The sequence below is a fragment of the Primulina eburnea genome, chromosome 12 (genome assembly GCF_022965805.1).
Source record: "Primulina eburnea isolate SZY01 chromosome 12, ASM2296580v1, whole genome shotgun sequence".
Classification (NCBI taxonomy): Eukaryota; Viridiplantae; Streptophyta; class Magnoliopsida; order Lamiales; family Gesneriaceae; genus Primulina; species Primulina eburnea.
In genome coordinates, this window is record NC_133112.1 from 33,457,093 (window position 1) to 33,472,402 (window position 15,310).

Below are 15,310 nucleotides of genomic sequence, written 5' to 3' on the forward strand. Positions count from 1 at the left end.
AATAAAAAATAATATATTATTTTTTATGCTAAGAATATTACTTTTTATTGTGAATATGGGTAGGATTAACCCGTCTCATATATTAAGATCCGTGAGACGGTCTCACATGAGACTCACCCTACTATCAATTATTATATGAAGCAAAAATTATTCAATATTTCAAAATATTATAAACAGAAACTTATTTCATAAGCTCTAAATAGGAATATAAATGAATCAAACTTTTTGTCAATTACTAGGAGTTCTACTATGTAAAAAGCTCGTTTGAGATCGTTCGTTAAACTTATCTAGCTCGATTTCGAGCGCGACAATTTTATCAAGTTGGACTAGAGCTTAAAGATATTCGGCTCGACTAGTTTATTAGGCATTGAGAGCACAATGATAACTTGTATTGTCCCACATCTAAATTTAAATATAGAAGAAGTGATTGAAATACTATAAAATGATAATTTTATCCCCTTGAATTCTAATATCTTAGTCGTTCTTTTGGCTAATAATGTGCGGCGAGTTTGATAACAAGCTTGAAAATAAGTCTGTTTCACGAGCTAAAAACGAGTATGTTTAAGAAATTGAGATCAAGTCAGAATCGTTAAACATGATACATGAGCTATTGATGAGTCGAGCTCGAGCTATTGATGAGTCGAGCTCGAGCTATTCATGAACTTAATAATTTTAAAATGAACCGATCTTGAACCTTATGATTAAAACTCGAACCGAGCTCGAGTGTATCTATACTTTAAACGAGCCGAGCTCTAACTTGATACTGTTCAACTTGACTTGACTCGTTTACATCCCTAGCGTATACATGATTACTAGTTACTAATTAAATATAAACATGATCTACGTAATCAATTAAAAAACTGCAATTAGTTGATCAAATGCTCCGTAATCCTACAATTAATTTATACACTTTCAAGATGTTTGCTTTCAATAAAATAAGTTCTTGTTCTTATAAAGTAGGCGACACCAGCTGTTAATGTTATAATACTAAACTAATCATATAGACATTAATAATGTGCATAATGATTTTGTTAATCTTATGAGTAGAATCTCCTTTTGAAAGCAAAAAAATTAATAATCAAGATAAAGAATCCATTGACATTTCTCAAAATATCATTAAACAATTGTCAGCAAATTACAATATGTTCCATTTTACATTTATAGATTTAATCAAGTTCCATTTTATATATAATATTTTAAAATATCCATTTATATTTGAGTAAAAATTTTTGTTATCCAATATTCAATATATAATATATACATACACACACGTCTACATTTCTTTATTCATGTATAGGTTGAAAAGTAACCAGAAAAGGCAAGAAATGAAAATAGCCATGGCATAATTTTTGTAACAAACGCAAAACCCAACCCTCTTTCTTTCTTTCCCATTTCTTTTCGGGATACCAAAACCTAGCTTAAACGATTGTTATAAAATAAAAAATAAAAAAAAAAACATGAATTCCTCTGGCATCATTAATTTTTGTGTTCTGAGCCAACAAGAACCTAGACTTACTGGCTCAAACCCACCACTTTATTCATTAAAAAATGGGCAGATAGATTAAAGTGTCTTGAAATAAAAGCACAAGAAGAATAACCAAAGAAAGGGACTTTCTTCCCTAAGCAATTTGTTGTCTTGTGATGAAACTTGGCTTTCTCACATAAGAAGATTAGGCCTTGTAGCTTATGGCACCTTGGAGGGTTCATCTTTACTTGTCTAAAAATAGCTCCTTTTCGGACTTTTAGGCTATTCTTGTGTTAAAAGAAAGCATTTTTTCTTCTATGAACTAAGCTTAAACCAGAACGGAAGAAGAAAAAACAGAGGGATGGAGATGATGTATTATCAGCAGCTGAGGACTGGTACATATAATGACTCTTTGAAGGTTTTAGAAGCTGATATTCAGCATGCAAATGCTCTGTAAGCTTGTTTTTCATCTGGGTTTTTTGTGCATCTACTTTAAATTATGTGCATCCGTGTTTTCGCTTTATGATGGTTTGCTGTTAATATTCTAAATTAGTGGATGGATGAAATTTAACCTGAGGAGAAAATATAGGTTGCAAATTCTAATGAAATATGTTTGTTGCCTCTTTTTATGGTTATTTTTTTTATATTTCTCGGTACAATTAATGATTTCTGCTTATCGGGTTGTATAAATTCCTATGGTTGATGCTCGATAGAATGGTTTGTAAAGAGATTCCCGAGCTTTTAGATGTTATTTTGCCATCTCTGTTATTTGTTGATTTTAGATGGTTAAGGTAGTATCCTATCCATTGGTATTCGAGTATATCAGCCAAAAGTACCCTGCCTATTGACACCCCTCAGCATTGGAGTACACACCAGAACCTACCATGAAACATTATCGTGGAGGTTAGAGCGACACAAGAGTTATGGTACCTCGAGTTGCTTATGGGTTGTGACTTGATGATGGTTTTTTCAAGAGCGGTCTTCTTGGACCGTTAGTTTCTTGCCTGATAGTGCAGTTAATCCCACGTTCTTGCACTTAATACATTAAGATTGGTCTTTGTTAGTCCAATGGAACAGTAGGGTGATAAAGATAAGGAGTGATAACTAATATGTAAAGGGATAAACAATAAGGAGTGATAACTAATATTTTGTTTGGTGTAATCCGTTGCAGTTTTTGTTGAGTTATGCCTCCTTTGTCCATTGTTTCATTTCCTTTATGTGTTTTGATGGGCAATATGGTCATTTTTCGGGTGGTTCTAATTTATTTGACACTAGAAAGATATCATGGATAATTCATCACACCGCGTGGGTGTGGTGAGTAATAATCTTAAAATTCAAATTATGACCGTGCCAAGGCTATCCAGTTGGGAAAGAAAATGCGAACTGAACATAGGTGTGGGGTATTAAAGGTCAGTCACCACCTTATCCTTGTAAGTTGTAGCAAATCATGTTTCAATAATAGGACTTGGTACAGTCTGCACTTGATAGTAATCTTAACAATGATGATCCTGAGATTAGAATATTTTCGTATTAGTCCATGGTTTTCTTACCAATGATGTAATATTTCTTGTCATTCTGCATCGTGTTGTTGACCACAAGGAAATGATCATGGAGATTTGTCGGGGCTAAACGTATTGGCATCTTTCTTGTGCTTGAATTTGATATGTGGAATGAGCTTTGGAAACTCCCTGTGAATGAAAGCCAGTTTGACTCTGAAGAGTGACTAGAATTGTGGACTGAAGGGATGGGGCATGTGAAGCAAACTTATCTCATTCGAATAGTTGTTTGGTCGCATTAGAATTATTATCGGTGTGATGTGGAGACATTGATCTACACTTGTCGACTTTAAATTTTCCCCTGTAGGCTGACATCAATGTATAATGATCGATTCCGTTTCCGGACTTGATGAGCTTAATGACTTTATCCCTTGTGTTCTAGGGCTGCAGCGATTCCGAAAGCTAAGGGAGGTGCACGACTTCAGATGAAGTTGGTCTACAATGACTTGGCACCCCTCCTCCTTTATTGTTTCCAATGGATGGACTGTTCTTGTACTTGTTTTTTGACCACATACTTGAACTTTTTTCACGTGCTTATTTACAAGGTACATCTTATGGTCCATCTATTTTGTTTTGATCATTACTAGAACACTAAATAATCATCATATGCCAGTACTCCACATCCTCCTTGTTTTTGTCAGGTGTATACGGATGGGCGGCCGATATCCACACACGGAAGGAAAGCATCGATTAAAGACTTTTATGGTTTGTTGATATATTATTTTTCCACTTCCAAACACAGGAACAACTCATGCTTATTCATAAAAATACTTAATTGTATTGGTGCTGAAAAATTGAAAATTTTCAGCTATTATATTGCCATCACTTCAGAAGCTGCATCATGACTTGGTTGAGCTAGCTGGTATTGACAATGAGAATATATCGGCTCTAAAAAACACTGGAAAGAAAAGAATTACAGGAGATGGTGAATTCCTCGACTTCGACTCAGAGAGAGACGATGAGTGTGGAATATGCTTAGAGCCTTGCACCAAAATCGTCTTGCCTAATTGCTGCCATACAATGTGCATCAAGTGCTATCGTGACTGGTAACTCCCATTACAAGAAAATATGCCCCCTGTATTTTGTGTTGAAGTTCGCTGACTCGTCTCAGTATTCTTGTGTCATTTTGAATATGGTTAGGAACACAAGATCCGAATCCTGCCCATTTTGCCGTGGCAGTCTACGGAGAGTGGAGTCACGAGACTTATGGATTCTAACCTGCGAGAATGATGTCATCGACCCTGAATCAGTTTCTACTGAAGACTTGAGACGCTTCTACCTTTACATTCGAAACCTCCCCAAAGATTCCCCGGATGCTTTGTTCGTAAAGTACTACGAGTTCTTGATATGACGCGCATGAGACGAATGGTAAGATGCATAGAGGCCGACCTTCAAATGTATATAGAGTCTGGTCTGGTAACAGGAGGTTTCCTTAGATTCAACTAATGTAAGCCTTCTTTTGTGCATTGTTTTTCATGTAGCATTTGATTTGATAGATCAATGTTATTTTGTTTGGTTTGATCGATTACATTTAATATAAGCCGATAAATTTTCATTTTGTCATTTTGATAATTGTAAGAATTTATATATATATATGGGTTAATGGTAATGGGTCGCCCATGAGGGCTGACTCGACCCGACCTGACCCAAACAATTCAAATTGATAACTTGAATTTATTGGAGGGAGTGATAATTTTTTCTAGATAAATTCCCTAGTCCTACTCTAATGCAAGGACTATCAATACAAAATAGAAATGAGATAGCCGAGACATTCATTCAAAGATTGCAGCAAACATATCACTATTATTTGAGCATTTGGATTGTGAAAACTTGATTCCTTTCCATACATGATCGGTATCGGATCGTCGAAAAAATATTTTCGTCTCCGGAACAATGGTTAGTAAATCAACTACAAAGATCCTAAATCAAAGTATGAATTATATGATATTCGAGTATATGATTTCCGTCATCGTCATTGATATCAGAGCATGTGCTAGTTGATATTCTAACTTGTTTTTATGCATTTCGGTAATGTTTTATGTTCGTTCGATATTAATTCCAAAACTTCATATGCAGGTAAAATTTATTCTCGAAAATAAATACATATGAAGTAAGGAAGAATGAGTAAAATTTATTCTGGAAAATAAATATATATGAAGTAAGGAAGAATGAGAATGAAGAAACAAACGTGTTCAAAATGGAATATTTGACCCGATAATCTCACAATTATGTTTTGTTTTTTTCTCCAAGCGGTGGGTTTTGTTTTTTAATGTTATGATGTTGAATGTAATTCATTGGCCAATTCATGAGATTAAGGCTTGTTTTATGTGATTATAACAATGCACTATGTTTTCATCTTGTATCGAAGGAACACCGTTTGATGTTCATGGTTATGGAGATCACCACACGTATTTATTTTTTTAAATGAACCACCAAACATAAATTGTGAGAATGAGAGATTGTTATGATGTATGAAAATTTTTCATCTTGAATATTAAATATTAAGGTTGGTTTTTGTGTCCAATCTAATATTTCCTCTCATCTCAAAGATATGGCAAGGATTAAACACACTTTAAGTATTCTTCGGGGAGCAGCTAAAGTTCAGAGAGCTCCGGAACGAATAGCAAAGCACATGTTTAAGCATTATAAAATGGATCTCACGCACACCTTGCCTCAACATATTAAAGTTTGGGATAACAAACGTTTATATCTTATGCATTTGGGTCACTATTTTGAAGATGATGTAATAGTTGGACTATTAAAAGATTCTCTAACTGGACGTTGGAAGAGCATTATCGATGATATACTTAATCAAAGGGGATCAATGATATTTCTTGATGAGTTGAAATCATCTTTTATTAAGAGATGAGAGAAAGAGGTTGAACTTGAGATGAAGAAGACATTAACCTTACAGATAAATTCTGCAGTTCGTCTTTTGAAGTTTGCTCCATCAAATAGGCTCTCGAAGGGAATGACCAAAATGATATCACGCATGTGTAAAAATAAAAACAAATTAAATTTTCTTTAGGAAGATGACTTGCTATTATGTATGTTTATTTTGATTTTTTTATGAGCATGTTATGTGACATATGTAATGTAGTATGTGTTTTATTTACGTTTAAATAGAATCATGTATTGTAAACTTTGATGTTAGTTAATTTTAATACATGTTTATCTACATATGTTTATTTTGGAATTTATTGAGATATTCCAAATTAAGTGGGAGTTTTTTTTAGGTTGGAAGATTTTGAGTTATTCTGTCTTCTGACCTAAATTCAATTGATATTTTTGTGTTACTTAGAAATTAAATTTATAATGATGCAACATTAGGATTGTAGATGATGATTGGGAACTTAGTGAACTTTCGAGTCTATGCCTTATATTAAATCATTATAGATGCTAATTTTAAGTACAAAACTAAAGTGTACATTTAATGAGCATTAACATGTGTTATCACCTCTAAAATAAATAGACCATGTCATCAAAATCTATCATTGCTAATCTCAACAAGGGTGACAAACTGAATGGTGACAACTATGATACTTGGCGCCATAAGACTGGGTATGTGCTTGATGAGCAAGATGCCTTAGAGGGTATCAACCAAGTCATGCAGGATCCCGGTGTGGGTAACTCTGCTCAGCAGAGGAGAGATCAGGAAGCTTACCAAGCATGGAAAAAGAAAGATTCCACTGCTCGTGCTATACTGGTTAGTTCTGCGATTGATGATCTCATCCATGAATGTGAACAACATCTCACTGTTCATGACATTTGGGAGTACCTGAGAGAGAAATATGGAGATACTACTGTCACTCATCTGAGGCAATTGACAATCAAGTTTGACATTTACAAGAAACAGGCTGATCACAGCATCAAACAACATTTGAGAACTATGTCAAACATGGTACGTGAATTGACTTCAGCTGGTCATATCCTTTCTGTTGAGCAATAGGTTCAAGCATTGATCTGATATCTTCCTGAAAAGTGGGAGCATCTGAAAGTCAATCTGACTCACAATGATAGCATTAAGACTTTCTCTGATACTGCTCGACAAGTTGAGCTTGAGGATGAACGACTTGGTGCTGCTAAGTTCATAGAAAGTGCTTTTGTGGCTGAATCTAGTTCAAGGAAAGCTTCGGGCTTTAAACGCTTTAAGAACTGGAAGAAAAACTGGAAAGGAAAGAATGTTGTTGAAGGGTCTAAGAAGAACAACTTCAAGCCAAACCAAAAGAACAAGCGTAAGAGGTTTGGGAAGAAGAAAGATAAGAGCAAAATGAAGTGCTTCAATTGCCAAGCATTTGGTCATTTCGCTCGTGAGTGCTCTGAGCCTAAAAATATAGCACTTACTAACGCTTTTGTGAGTACTATATGTGTCTCTATTACTGTTTTACTAACTGAATCTTATCATGTGTGGATTGTAGACTCAGGAGCAACCGACTATGCACCAGAGATTCGACGAAATCTAGTATATGTTGTTGTTCTTCTAGGACTAGGATTCAGTTTGAACTTTAGTTGTGACCTTGTTCGTATCTACTATGGCAATATGTATTATGGTTGTAGACATCTTAGGAATGGTTTTATCGTGTTGGATTGTGACAAACAAATGTTTAACTATTATGTTGATTGTTGTGTTTCGTTAAATGTTTGTTCTTCTGGTAATGCAAATGTGGATGCTTACACTTGGCATACTAAACTAGGTCACATTGGAAAAGACATGATGAATCGACTAATCAAAGCAGAACTTTTAGGTTCTCTATCTAAACTTGATTTGTTGGATTGTGAACACTGCCTTACTGGTAAAATGACACGAAAACCATTTGGAAAAGCAATTAGGCAGAATTTCCATTGAAATTGATTCATTCAGACATATGTGGTCCCATGAATTGAAGCCTAGACATGGAGCTTCTTACTTCATTACATTTATAGATGATTTCACTCGTTATGGTCATGTCTATTTGATTTCACATAAATCTGAAGCATTGGAATGTTTTAGACTTTATGCAAATGAAGTAGAAAATCAAATGGATAAGACAATAAAGGCCTTGAGAGTTGACAGAGGCCGTGAATATCTGTCTGATCAATTCAAGGATCTATGTAATGAAAAAGGAATAATTAGACAATTGACAATTCCTTACACACCTCAGCAAAATGGTGTTGCTGAAAGAAGGAATAGAACATTATTAGACATGACAAGGTCCATGATGGCGCAAGCTAATTTGCCTATCTCTTTTTGGGGAGATGCTTTATTAACTGCGGCCAATATACTAAACAAGATGCCTTCAAATTCAGTTCCATCCACGCCATATGAACTATGGACTGGTAGAAAACCAAACCTAAATAACCTTATACCTTGGGGGTCAGCTGCATATATTTATGACTCAACAAGTAAATATGGAAAGTTGGGTCCTCGAGGAAAGAAATGTATTTTTGTAAGATACTTCGAGCATTCTAAGGGTTACATGTTCATTGGTGAACAAGAAGATGGAAGCATTACTGAGATTGAACCGCGAAATGTAAAATTTCTGGAGAATGACTTTCCTAAGAAAGGTGAAATAAAGGGGAATGAACCTTTATTTGAGTTATCTAATTCAGATAATGAGTTGTTTCCAAATGAATCATCAAAAGCTCAAGTAGATGAGTTATTGTTTGATTCCAACTGGAGAAATCCTGATAACAATGATTCATTTGATTCGAGTGAGATTAACTCCAATGGGAACAATCATGATCACAATGGTTTGTGTGATCCTAGTGGGAGCAATCCTGATCATTTTGATTCATCTGATCCCCAACTTCGAAAGAGTAATAGGAAATGTATGCCCAAGCGTCACTATGAGATTGGAGGGCATGCTTATGTCATATCTGCAATAGATGATGAAGAGCCTAAGAACATAAGTGAGGCTCTATCTTGTCCTTCAAGGGACAAATGGATAAATGCAATGGAAGAAGAAATGGATTCAATGAAATCAGTTTGGGAACTAGTTGAACTTCCAAAGGAACGTAAAGCTATTGGGAACAAATGGGTTCTCAAAATTAAGCGAGAGTCTGATGGAACTATAGAGATGTATGAGGCTCGACTAGTGGCAAAAGGTTATACTCAACCAGAGGGTATTGATTACGAAATTTAGAATTATATCAAATGGATGTAAAGACTGCTTTTCTCAATGGAGAACTTGAGGAAGAAATCTAAATGGAACAACCAGTAGGTTTCGTTTTTAAAGATCAAGAAAACAAAGTTTATAAATTGAATAGATCAATTTGTGGCCTTAAGCAGTCTTCTAGACAATGGTATTTGAGATTTTACATAGCAATAATGTCATATGACTTCATTATGATAGATGAAGACCATTGTGTATATGTGAAAAGATCCAATAAAAGGTTTGTAATTATATCTCTTTATGTCAATGACATATTGTTAGCTGGGAATGACAAGGAGTATATAGAAACCACTAAGAAATGGTTGTCCTCAAATTTTGAAATGAAGGATATGGGTGAGGCAGATTACATCCTAGATGTTAAAATTCACAAAGATCGTTCTAAGAGACATCTTGCACTGTCTCAAGAATCTTACATTAAAAAGATTTTAGAACGATTTAGAATGTCAAATTGCAAACTCGTTATACTCATGTGGCCAAAGATGGAGGCTTAAGTCGTGAAATGTGCCCAAATACTTCTGAAGAAATCCATGAGATGTCTAAAGTGACATATTCTAGTGTTGTTGGGAGTTTAATGTATACAATGATGTGTACTCGCCCCGATATTTGTTATGCTGTGGGTCTGGTCAGCAGGTATCAATCTAATCCAGGAAGAAGACACTGGAGTGCAGTTAAAAGGATTCTAAGATACCTAAAAGGCACCACTTATTACATTCTTTGTTATCAAGGAAAAGATTTAACATTGAAAGAATACACAGATGCTGATTGGGGTGGTGATTTAGATGAACGTAATTCAACTTCTGGTTATGCTTTCTTGGTAAATGATGGACGCACCTCTTGGAGAAGCAAGAAACAAACTTGTGTCACTGTCCACAATGGAAGTAGAATTTGTGGCATGTGCTTCTGCAGTGCAAGAAAGTGTTTGGTTAAAAGATTCCTATGTCATTTGGGTATCGTAACCAGTCCAGTGGGAGCTTTAACGATTTATTGTGATAGTCAATCGGCAATTGCTTAGAATAAAGAGAGCTCAGATATAACAGAAATGGAATACAAAATAAGTGGGAAAGGAAGATTTATTGTGATAGTCAATCGCAATTGCTTAGAATAAATAGAGCTCGGATATCGAGTAAAAAAGATAGAAACTGACAGAATAAAGAGAGCTCAGATATCATTCGCTAAGATTTAGCTGTTTTAAGCATGAAAAGAAATGAAATGCTCAAAAACGAGAAGTGAACCTCAACTCAAAGTCAATCCATCCATATTAATACTTGTCAAACGGGCTGGCCCACAAATCCATCATTTGACCATCCCTTCATCTGGACGGACTGAAAAACCTCAACTCAGCCCAACCCAAGGTAAATTCCGTGTTAGACGGGCCGACGTACGGAATCTACGGATCCATCCACAAAAAATAAAAAATAATATAATTAAATAAAAAATTTCATTAATAAATAAATAAATATTTATATAAATATCAATAAAATTTCTAATTTTTTTATCTCACAACTCTACATTTTATACAATATAATTAATACAAAGAAATTCATATCTTTCATTAAAAAATAATATCGTCATAAATACATAATACAAAAAAAAAATATTTTCTTCCCAGGCCCGCGGGCCAACCCGCCTAGGCCAACAACACTCGTGGGTTGGCCTATCTAGACCCACTTTTAAATGGGTTGAAATTTTTTCAACCCAACGCACTTAAATTTTTGTGACGGGATGGGCCGATCCGACGGGTCCAACCCAACTTGACGGCTCTAATCCATGTATGATATATCATCATAACTTTATAATATAGGCAAAAATTAATAAAAATAATGAACTATAATATAATAATTCATCTTATAATATTTTTCTTGATTTCTTGGTCAATGAAATACGTGGTTCCAAATCAACCCGACTGGTCTTTGGGTCCGACCTATATTATTATTTTAGTCAATCCGTCAAGTCTTTGGGTCCAAACCGTATTATTATTTTTAATAGAATGATCGTTGTGCAAATGTTAAAATTATCACGAATATAAATTAGAGATGATAATTTTGAAAATTTAAGAGATTAACTTCTCAATTTTATAGAGTTACAAATTTCTCTTTCACTAAGTTTTCGATGTGGGCAATCATAAGTATCGAAAAATAATATTCGTTGTCTCACATCGAAATTTAGTGAAAAAGAAGGGGTTACAAGACTATAAAATAAGAAGTTTGTCTTTAAATTCCGTCCTTAATTTCACACGTCAACACATTAATCAAAGTATTTAGAGAAGAAAAAGTTTATTATTTTTTTGAAAATGTATTTTTTTTTTAAAAAAAGTCAAAACGGACATGGAACCGACTGTTAATTGAACTCGGGAATTCTCGACCCGGACTTGGACTGAATCCGGCCCGTGGCGTGGTCTAGTTCCAAGAAGCCAAGTCATGTCTCCAATAGCATAGGGTGTTTATTAGAGTGAGTCTCATGTGAGACCGTCTCACGGATCTTAATCTGTGAGACGGATCAACCCTACCCATATTCACAATAAAAAGTAATACTCTTAGCATAAAAAAGTGATATTTTTCATAGATGACCCAAATAAGATATCCGTCTCAAAAATACGACCCGTGAAACTGTCTCACACAAGTTTTTGCATGTTTATTATACATAACTCATTTGTATAATTGAGTTATGTATAATAATGCTAAATGTTTCTTTTTCAATGTGTGTATTGTTTATTTAATTTGTCGTTGGACTTCGTTTGGGAAAGTTCATGAATCAACTTGTCTTAGAATAGTCGAATCCAAATAAAAAATTAAGAATTTTGTTTTAAATTTATTGTAAGAGGGTGTCTGCATATTTAATAAGCTGAATTTTGTTTGATAAAAAACAACTTATATGTTTTGAGACCATCTCACTGGTAAACTTTGTCAGATGGATCTTCTACTCGACTCGAACTATAAAAAAATATTATTTATTTATCAAAAATATTAATTTTAACTTTATATATATTAGATCGATTAATTACATAGTCGACTCGTGGTCTGAATATACATCTGTAAAAGAATAAAGAAAATAAGCCTTTAGCCTAATCTATTTGGACTGAGATTAAAAAGATTAAAATTATATTGGGCTCAGTCTACTTGCCCCTATCAGTATCAACACAAAACCAAAACCCTAGTCTCTTGTTAGTCCAAAGATTGAAGCATTTTTTGTTCGACCATTTTCTTCGCTGATTATCCAAGGACGAGGCGAAGATCGAGGAATAAAAGTGTAAGTTGCCGAAATACGAGTTCTTGAACTTTGTATAATTTGTGGATTTTTTTGTTCGTATCTAAAGATTAGCTGATGAATCTAGGCGATTTACATCAGACATTAGTTATACTTCCTTGAGTGAGAGAAGTATTTTTCAATCATGGTTTCTATGTTTGTAAGAACTACATATGTATTACTAGCGATTCGCGAATGAGCTAAATATCTGTTTTACTTTTTTTTTTTAAATCAGGTATTTTTACCATCTAAAAATGAAAATTGATAGAAGAAATATCGGTAAATTTCAAAAAATACCTCTGTCAATATTTCAATTAAAATTCAGTACCTAGTCATAATTTTTTAGAAATCAATACCTGACAGATCTATACATTTAGTTTTAACTACACATAAAACAAACTTTACATTTTTACCCTTTATTATTTCGATAAATATATTATTTTATCCACAAAAATTATATCATTTTTCTCCATTTAAAATATAATTTTAACAAAATAGTGTTTCTCCATTATCATGGAATAAAAGTAAACACTTATTTTGACATACAAAGTACTTATTATGGGGTTTCAGATACTTGATTTCGCTCTTTGAATACTTTAAATATATAAGAAAATACTATATTTTCGATAATTCACCATAAATTCAGTCATTGTTGGTCTTTTCATGAAAAATACATTAGAATGACTTATTCATGTCATTTTATTTTTTTAAAAAAAAATATAGGTCATCACTCATCATGAAATAAGATTAAGTATATATTTTGACCAACAAAATACCTGTTTTGGAGTTCCAAATGCTTGATTTTACTCTTTGAATACTCCAAATGTGTAAGAAAATACTGGATATTCGAATAAGCAACATAAGTTCACCAAATGTTTGTACTTTTATGGAAGATACATTTGAATGACAGATTCATCTCATTTAATAATAATAAAAAAACAAATTCTCAAATATGAAAATTTTAAAGTACTTAGTTTTAATTGAGAAGTACCTAATTTGAGTTTGCAAATACTTGATTTCGTAAATGAGATATTCACAATATGTATTAAAATATTATATATTCGAATAAGCAACGTAAGTTCACCAAGTATTGATATTTCTATGGAATAAGCATTTGAATGACATATTCATATCATTTAATATTTTTTCTGTAAAAGAAAAAACAAATTCCCAACTAACCATAACAATTTTAAGGTATTTGTTTTTATATGAGAAGTACCTAATTCGAGATTGCAAATATTTAATTTGGTACATGAGATACTCATAACATGTAATAGAATACTGGATATTCGAACATGCAACGTAAGCTCACCAAGTGTTTATCTTTCCTTGGAAGATGCATTTGGATGACATATTCATCTCATTTAATATATTTTTTGTAAAAAATACAAAAAAAAAAAAAATTCTCAACTAAGTATTGAAATTTTAAAATACTTATTTTTACTTGAGAAGTATCTAATGTGATACCTACATTTATACAAATAATGTCTGATACGAGTCCACAAATACTTGATTTTACCATTTAAATACTCAAATTTGATTATTTGATGGTGTCAAAATATATAATTTGAAGTCAATATTGAGTTGCCTTTGATGATGAGATCCGTTAAATAAATTTGTGTTACCTAAATTGTTACATGTATTATATAATTAGATTTCACTGATAATTGATTTTACCCTTTAAAAACTCAAATTCGATAATAACTATAATGAAAGAATATTGATGCATATAATGAATGATTACCAATAAATATTATGAAAGAATACTAATGAGGATGCTATCAAATGAAGTATTGCATTGTCATTTAATGAATACCAAAAAGTATTGTGAATGAATATTAACGATATTATAAATTAATACTCATAAGTATAAAGAAAAAAATACTAATAAGTATAATGAATAATTACCAATAAGTATTATGTCAAATAAGTATAATTGTCAAATAAGTCATTCAATGAATATAAAAAGTATTGTCAATTAATATTTATGAGTATTTTATTAATCATTGATCTAAGAATCGATAGATATGCTTAAAGTGCAAACTTCAAGCTCATTTACGAAATATGTTCATAATGCATCTCCCAATTAGTTCATGATGAATAATGAACTATGTTTATTTATTTAAATGATATGAATAAGTATCCTAATGAATTTTCCATGGAAAGATTACATATTCGAATATCCAGTATTTTAATGTATATTATGAGTATCTCATTTACGAAATCAAGTATTTGGAAACTCAAATTATGTACTTCTCAAGTAAAACTAAGTACTTTAAAATTTTCATGCTTATTTGATAATTTTTTTACCAAAAAAATATAAATAAGATGAAAATGTAATTCATGCTTAGTGATCGAGCAAAACTTTCATTGTAAAATTCTTAGTAAAAATTAATAATATTCAAGCTCGAAATAATCGCAAGTGAACGATATCAAAATGTTCCATGTTTAGTGATTGAGCAAAACTTTCATTGTCTAAGGACTGTATTTCTCAATTATTCAATTTTAGCAGCGATACTTCACATGATTGTTTATAACTACGATTATTAAATAAAAACTCAATGAAATGGTTCAACCTCGCTAATCTACTTAATTCGTTTGACAATGATCTATGCTTTCGATGAGATTTCATATCCAATGGAACACGCTCTCTCAAGCTATGCCAAACTAATTCGGCTCAGTGAAGTAATTAAATCTCTTTAATTATTTATCAATGGTGAATTGCATGTCGTTTTATTAAATCTCATAGTTTTCGACCTACTGGATTCTGACGATCGACGTGTATCCGACTTCATATTTCTCTGTAAATTGAAAGTCCACAGATTATGTTACTCGTTCCTATCACGGGCTATTCTCTCGAAGAACATTGTCCAGAAATCTTCAAATATTCGCTC

At 32.9% G+C, this 15,310-nt stretch overlaps 3 protein-coding genes across 3 annotated transcripts; all 3 read left to right on the forward strand.

Annotated features, from left to right (window-relative positions):
• Positions 1-1,398: 1,398 nt before the first annotated feature.
• On the forward strand, positions 1,399-4,587 carry LOC140808292 (E3 ubiquitin-protein ligase AIRP2-like). The gene is made up of 5 exons (XM_073165373.1): positions 1,399-1,918; positions 3,404-3,566; positions 3,663-3,726; positions 3,830-4,067; positions 4,162-4,587. Exons 1-5 carry the CDS (start codon positions 1,827-1,829, stop codon positions 4,370-4,372), a joined length of 768 nt encoding a protein of 255 aa, XP_073021474.1. The 5' UTR covers positions 1,399-1,826; the 3' UTR covers positions 4,373-4,587.
• Positions 4,588-6,496: 1,909 nt separating this feature from the next.
• LOC140806837 (uncharacterized) lies at positions 6,497-7,867 on the forward strand. The gene is made up of 2 exons (XM_073163358.1): positions 6,497-6,922; positions 7,004-7,867. The coding sequence occupies exons 1-2, from the start codon at positions 6,497-6,499 to the stop codon at positions 7,865-7,867; spliced, it is 1,290 nt and encodes a 429-aa protein (XP_073019459.1).
• Positions 7,868-9,672: 1,805 nt separating this feature from the next.
• LOC140806838 (secreted RxLR effector protein 161-like) lies at positions 9,673-10,185 on the forward strand. The gene has a single exon (XM_073163359.1). It carries the CDS (start codon positions 9,673-9,675, stop codon positions 10,183-10,185), a length of 513 nt encoding a protein of 170 aa, XP_073019460.1.
• Positions 10,186-15,310: the final 5,125 nt, after the last annotated feature.